Consider the following 7,500-nt stretch of genomic DNA (forward strand, 5'->3'; position numbering starts at 1 on the left):
TATGTTAAAAGAGAAGAAGAGAGAGAGAAAAGGAGAGAAATAAGGAAAGAAAACAGCGGAGATAGATAAAAGCAATTCAAAATGAGAAAAGGAAACATAAACGAAAAAGGAGAGAGAGAATATTAAACAGGGAAGAAAAGAGAGAGGATAAAGCGAGGAAGGGGTGGAGAAAAAAAAGACAGAGGAAAGGAGAGACATGCGAGGGAGAATTGGAAACATGGATTGCCAGTGACAGGGAGCATCACACTAAATCCTCGCCTATGCTGGGAAACTTAACAGAGGAATCTTTTTGGTGCTTCCGAGAAATCCTGTAACTGCTGCACAAGACCGGAGTGGCGTCCATCTAGCGGTGTCTCTCCCTTCCTCCCATCCCAGCACGCCTTTCCAAGATGCTCCCCTCCCGTTCACTATTACGCAACCTAACTTATGTCTCCATTTCATTGTTGTCTGTCTTAGTTTATCCTCTTCCATGTCCACCCATCGTTGTCTGGCCCTCCCATCCCCGCATACCTTTCCGACCTCTTCTTCTTCACTATTAACTAAACTAACTCTTATGTCCCCATTCCATTGTTGTCTTTCTTAGTTTACCCTCTTCCATGTCCACCCATTGTTTTTTATCTCCCCCCACCATCCCTGTCCGCCCTTCCAGCCTCCCCTCTTCTATTACGCGAGCTAACTTATATCCCCATTTCATTGTTGTCTTTCTTAGTTTTCCCTCTTCTATGTCTCCCCTTCATTCACATACACGCTCTCTCAATGCTATCAACGCTGTCCACTTCCACCCTTGTCGCCCATCAGCGCTCTCTCTCTCTTCCTCATAGTACAGGTCGGATTGTCAACCCTTGTTCTTTCATCTCCCACATATCCATTTACACTGTCCCCTTAAGTTTGCACACGTTCCGTCAGTGTTGTCTTGTTCACTTCTAGATTTCCCTTCAACACTCTTCTTTCCACCTTGACCATCAGTTCTCCTTCATCCCTTCACGTCTCCTGACTCTTGCTCTTTCATCTCCCACATATCCATTTGCACTGTCCCCTTAAGTTTACACGTCCCGTCAGTGTTGTCTTATTCACTCCTGGACTTCTCTTCAACGCTGTTCCTTCCACCTTGACCATCAGTTCCCCGTTCATCACTTCATGTCTCCTCAGCACTGTGTCTTTAACGCCTACGCATCCACCAGCGCTGTTCGTTTCATCATCACTCGTCTCTTCAATACTGCTCCCTTCACCTCTATACATTGATCATCTGCTCTTTTCCCTTCGTCTCTTCGTGTCTCCTCTCTTTAACCCCTTTAGTTCTATAACACGTTTTCAACATTTGGTGATTTTATACAGCTTCAGAGACTTAAGTGAGGGTTAAAATGGTAAAGACTCTGGTCATTAATCTTCTGACCTCCATAAACCCTTCCTAATGTAAATACGATAGTCTAATCGTACCCAAAACTCAAGGTAAAATGCGTCGTAGTACTGATGAGGAGGTTAACATCTACACATCAACCAACGCTGCTCCTTTCATCACCACTCGTCCCTTCAACGCTACTACTCCTTTCACCTCTATAAAATCTGCCCATCACCGTTCCTCCCTTCATCCTTTGTTAGTGTTAATTGGTTTCTAGCAAGGGGCTGGCGGTGTTCAGAATAAGCTTTTCCTCGTGATAGTGAAATGATAGAGACAATTTGTTACGGTAATTAAGTGATGAAGTTAGGTAATCCTCGCGGCTCTGAAGTATTTATGGACGTAATTAATCACTGAAATGTGCTCGTAATTCACATTTGTTCGTGTTTTTTTTTTTTTTACCGGAGTTTTTAATGAGTGTAATAATGCGTGTTAGAATGAGTTGATAGTCTTGAAACTCTGAGACGGGCAGACATACAGACACGAAGACAGACTGACTGAGATATGCAGATATGAAGACAGACATATAGAGAGATAGATAAGACAGACTAATAAAGGCAGAGACAGACACACAAAAGAAAAAGACACACATACAGACAACGAGTAAGCGAGTCGAGGCTGTCAGTCTGTCGATATAAAATGCACACGACAAACAGCGGTCATTGAGTTTAGGAAGACTTCATTGGCGCGGAGAGACTAGAAACTCGTGACACTGATGAAGATGAATGGTGATGAACGAGTATGGTGGTGGTGGTGGTGGTAGTGGTAGTGGTAGTGGTGGTGGTGGTGGTGGTGGTGGTGGTGGTGGTGGCGATGGTGATGATGGTGCATTTCATTATCACATATGTCCTGACACTCTCTCTCTCTCTCTCTCTCTCTCTCTCTCTCTCTCTCTCTCTCTCTCTCTCTCTCTCCCTCGTGCACTTTCTTAATTACCAATCATCCACGAGTCCCCAGCTAAGGAAATAGAAGCAGTTTGTCATTAAAACTTTACCTGAGGCTTCCATTAACACCTGAGGAATTGCAATTTTGCCAAGAGGTCCCGTTTATCAACATTGTCTCATATACTTTTCCCTCCTACGAATTCTTGCCTTTACTCAGCCATATAGACTTAGATTACAAAACGCTACGACTCTTTTTCTTTACCTTTGACTTTTTCTATAGCAATCTCAATCCCGTCAGCGTGAGGAGAGTTTGCTGGCGTGTTTGTGCTATTGGCGGAATCTTCCCAGTGTTCGGTGGACTATGAATATTAACGTGGCACTTCCATTACCTCTATACCCACGCGCTGTGTCCTGTCAGCTTCCCTCACGCGCTCGTCTCTCGTCCCTATTCATCTCGCTGGATTTATTGTTGGCCATGCAGATTCAGATGGCTGTCTGGTTCTGGCTTGAGATGTGAGCTTATTGTGTGTGTGTGTGTGTGTGTGTGTGTGTGTGTGTGTGTGTGTGTGTGTGTGTGTTTGTGTTTGTGTTTGTGTGTTTTCCATTACATGCATACTAAATCTCTGTTCTTGAATGATTGAATTTGTATACTGTCATATTATTCATGCGCAGATGTGTGTGTGTGTGTGTGTGTGTGTGTGTGTGTGTGTGTGTGTGTGTGTGTGTGTGTGTGTGTGTGTGTGTGTGTGTGTGTTCATGTGTGTGTGTTGCCTCACTTTCATTTTACTAACAGCACGTTTATCTCTCTTCACTCAAGGTCGCTGGAAGTTGTGGGAGGAAGAAAAAGAGGATCACACACACACACACACACACACACACACACACACACACACACACACACACACACACCTACCAAGACCTCCAGCGCTGACCCTCTCAACCCAACGGACCGAGACGAGGAATGACATACAAGAGGCGGCAGGTAAATTCTAGCAACACGTGGGGTGAGAACCAATGTCTGTAATACTATACAGCCTGAAGACCCATAGAAAACGAGAACCTTTCCCCCTTGACATGCTGGAACAAGTGAGTGGCGACGTGGTTTATTCCCCCGTGTGAGCTCAAGTTCCTCTCTCTTCTCGACCTCCTGGCACCTCTACCACCACCACCACCACCACCACCACAGCCTTCATATCGTTCACCATGCTACCCCGTGTCCTACTCCTCGCTCTGATTCTCACGCCAGCTTCCACCCAAGACCTCTCACGGCACAGGTACGTTGGTGAATGTTGTTCGTGCACGTCTGAGTGTTATAAAGAGAGACAGAGACAGGTAGTTTACAGTGAGGGACTTTATGGTGTATCGTCGTTGTATTGCAGTTGGTGTACACTGTGTCGCGTTTCGTGCTTTGTCTTGTGCTGTGTGTTACCGTTGCTTGTTTGTCGTGTTGGAAAGTGGTGATGGCAGTGGTGGCTGGAAAGTTAGTGGGGTCTTCGATGCATAGAAAGGACCCGCTAACGCACACAAACTCACTAACACACACACACACACAGAGAGAGAGAGAGAGAGAGAGAGAGAGAGAGAGAGAGAGAGAGAGAGAGACAGACAGACAGACAGACAGACAGACAGGCAGACGGAGAGACAGATAGAGAACCAAGTCGATTTTTCAGAGGTAAGAATGATAAAGATAATGATAATGATGATGATAATGAGATAGAATATTACAAAAGTTTCGCTCATGCAACACTGATTCATGATAACTTAATCTGAAGCTTCGGTCTGTTTGCTCGGACTGGTATTCTCTCTCTCTCTCTCTCTCTCTCTCTCTCTCTCTCTCTCTCTCTCTCTCTCTCTCATAAAGTATTGTATGGGAATTTTTTTTTATTTTGAAGGTTTTTTGTTTGTAGAATTTCTAGTTATAAAGCTTCTATCTATAAAGACTTTTTTCCATTATTAAATTGGCAGCGTCATATAAATCCACTACACACTCTCTCTCTCTCTCTCTCTCTCTCTCTCTCTCTCTCTCTCTCTCTCTCTCTCTCTCTCTCTCTCTCTCTCTCTCTCAAAGCGGCATCCAATCAGTAAATCAAGTATTCTTTTTTTCTTTCTGTCCTCTGCCTGTGTGTCAATCCGTCAGTTCGTCTGTCTGGCTGCCAGTTATCATTAATGTCATTTGGTCAATCTGCATATCAGTATTTGGCTTTTATATGTCAAAGCGCGCACCATTTTTTTCCTTTAGTTTTTATTCCTCCACAGTTTGGAGTTAAAAAGTCTATGATATTTCTGTTTCTCTCAATCCATGGACTCTGAGACTGAAGGGCATCTGGGTGGCTTTGTGGTGACATCTTTGGTTGATGGGGATATTAGTATTACCACGATAGGACCAGGATAAAGCCAAAAATAATGTGTTTAAGCTTAATAAATTCAGGTTTAGGAAAGAAATATTAAGGTACTGGTTCTTTAACTGAGTGGTAGATGAATGGAATAGCCTCAGTAATCATGTTGTTGGTGCGGAGTTAATAAGGAGCTTTAAAAGAAGATTAGACAAATTTATGGATGGGGATGATAGATGGAATTCAGTGGCTTTGTTCATACAGGGACTACCACGTGTAGGCCTGACAGACTCTTGTGGCTTCCCTCTTTTTCTTATGTTATGTTCGACTCCCGCTCGGCCCTTCATTGTTTCAGGGTAAAAATATTCTGTGTCATTATGATCTATCTTCACAAGCAGTTTTGGCATCATCTTGCATATTGTCTGTACTGTGTGTGAAGTTTTTAATCCTTTCACTGCTAGACAACGTTCTTTTGATCATCTGCAACATTTTAGGCACTCGGTTTCGTATAAGTCTCTCATTTAGTTCCGTAGCATATAAAAGACACGGTTAACCTAACCTAAGCTAGTCTAGCCTGACCTCACCTTCTCTTCTCTTTCATCTTCCGTATAAATGCAAACATTATTCCTTACTACTGCTCTGAATATAGCAAAGAGCCGCGGTGTAAGTGATCGGGAGAAGTCGTCTTGATAGAAGAAGGAAAGACACAGACACAAACATACAGATTCCTTAGTAATGCTACAGTAATGAATAAAGGTGTAAATTAGTCTGGTGAGGATTAGGACGAGCAGGGCACTTTACACAGTCTGTCTCATTGTTATTCTTACACGGCTTAATTAAAAGACAGCTGTGAGACCCCGACACGTGGCTGACCTTTTGGGGGGAGATAAATGATTTTGCTGTCGCCTGCCACCCGAAACACCAGCCAGGCGGAGACGTGGGTGAGGGGGCCCTGGAGGGTAGTGGAGGTATACTCCAGGAGCTAATACTGAAAAGAAGGAAGAAAAATTGCGGCCAAGATAGCACACTGCTTGTCTTCATAAGTTATCTTTTTTGCTGTGGATCGTAACTCATATCTAGATTCATGAAGGCAGGTCTTAAGAACGAGGCTTTATTTTCGGTAGGGATTTATGTTGGTGAGTGTGAGGAGTGTTGAGGATGTATTGTCCTCAAGTCAACTTTGTGCTGCTATGAAACACTAATGATCTTCAGGAGAGGAAGCATTTTTACTCTCTGGCTTTTAACCGGGTTTTTCTGAAATGCTATCGTAACAAGCAAGAGATGAATGCAATGTATCTTGAAGTTGCTTTAGCATTTTTTACAGCAGCAGTTCTCTCTGGTTTTTTGACAGGGTTGTTTTGAAATGCCATCGTAGTAAGCAAGAGATGGATGCAATATACGTCTTCAAGTGGATCTAGCACTGCTAATAAACACTAAAAATACATCAGAAAGAAAGTATTTTATTGAGTTTACCATGGATCTTTTAATTGACGGCCCATTACAGTGAACCCTTAGCAAAGATAGAAAGACAGGCATCAGCTTTTCAAATGAGTGGTCAATCACCCAGCTAACAATCACTGAGCACAGCATAGGGAACCACCGTCACTCAGCAGAGGAATGAATGAAGGAGGGAGGGAAAGAGTGTTGCCAAGTTAATTAACATGCAGGAAAGTGATCATATGGCAGGAAATCATAAAAATTCTATACGAACACGCAATCAAGAGAGAGAGAGAGAGAGAGAGAGAGAGAGAGAGAGAGACCCCATCAACACGAACACAACATGCTGATATTCCATCCCTCTTAAGAGGAATTTCAACACCGGTTCACGCAAAGACAATAAGCGTCACACGAAATGCAAAGACTCCACGTTTTGGGAAATTGTCTGTGCAGTTTTACGGGATTAAACTTCCTGGGAGGCGCGGCAGGGGGATCGTTTGGGAGAGCAGCAGCTAGCAAGGACACTCGGCAACAGGTGGAGCCACGCAGCACGACGGGGAGGAGAGTGGGAGGTGGAGGATGGTGGGTGGATGATGGAGGGAGGGTGTGTGAACGCTGCCGCCTCCATCCTGTAGGCGGCTGGAGAGATAGAAAACGGAAGACTGTTTTAGCTCTCTCTCTCTCTCTCTCTCTCTCTCTCTCTCTCTCTCTCTCTCTCTCTCTCATTACGACTGTTTCTAAAGCGACAGAGATGATTAACCGGTTCTCAAGAGTGTTTCCCCTACTAATAACGGAGAAATCTTGTTAATTTGTCACTGAAGCTAATCCCGTGCAACTTCATCTGCATAGAGCTATTTGAGAGTGGTCATGGGGGCAGCATAGAAGCGTTTCGGAGAGTGGTTCATTGTTTCTCTCTCTCTCTCTCTCTCTCTCTCTCTCTCTCTCTCTCTCTCTCTCTCTCTCTCTCTCTCTCTCTCTCTCTCTCTCTCTCTGTGTGTGTGTGTGTGTGTGTTCATTAGGCTGGGGTTTGTTGAAGCTATTAACAAACCATAACATTTGTTTTCCTCTGTCAGCATTCAGTCATAACACCAAATACAAACATAATTACTGGAACACATTTATGCATAGTGAATCTCATCCTGCTATTTAATTATCATCAGTTTTAATGGATTTTTATTTGTCCCCGCGAGTGCCACCAGCCGATGCCATGCACAGCGTTTAGCGGCGCAGCGTAATCACTGTTAGCGAAATGTACGACGCTGTTGTTTATTGCACAGGAGGTAACAGTGCACGTAATCACAACGCGAGCTTATTTCTTCCCCCACGTGAATCTGTCTGTGTATTGAACCTAAACGTGCACGAATTGTAATGCGTTTTAGCTCCATCTGTTTCTTTCCCAACGGTCTCTGTGTGCTTCTTTTCATCGTTCATGCTTCTGCCAACATCCTTC

At 44.0% G+C, this 7,500-nt stretch overlaps 1 protein-coding gene across 1 annotated transcript in view; it reads left to right on the forward strand.

The window, feature by feature from the left end:
- The window catches only part of LOC123517614 (glycine receptor subunit alpha-4-like), an 83,618-nt gene that overhangs the window by 18,005 nt on the left and 58,113 nt on the right, over nucleotides 1-7,500 (forward strand). The window contains exon 2 of the mRNA XM_045277888.1: nucleotides 3,098-3,554. Within this exon, the coding sequence (XP_045133823.1) occupies nucleotides 3,484-3,554 (71 nt within the window). The 5' untranslated portion in view covers nucleotides 3,098-3,483. The remainder of the gene's footprint in view (nucleotides 1-3,097; nucleotides 3,555-7,500) is intronic.

Source organism: Portunus trituberculatus, chromosome 42 (genome assembly GCF_017591435.1).
Source record: "Portunus trituberculatus isolate SZX2019 chromosome 42, ASM1759143v1, whole genome shotgun sequence".
Lineage (NCBI taxonomy): Eukaryota > Metazoa > Arthropoda > Malacostraca > Decapoda > Portunidae > Portunus > Portunus trituberculatus.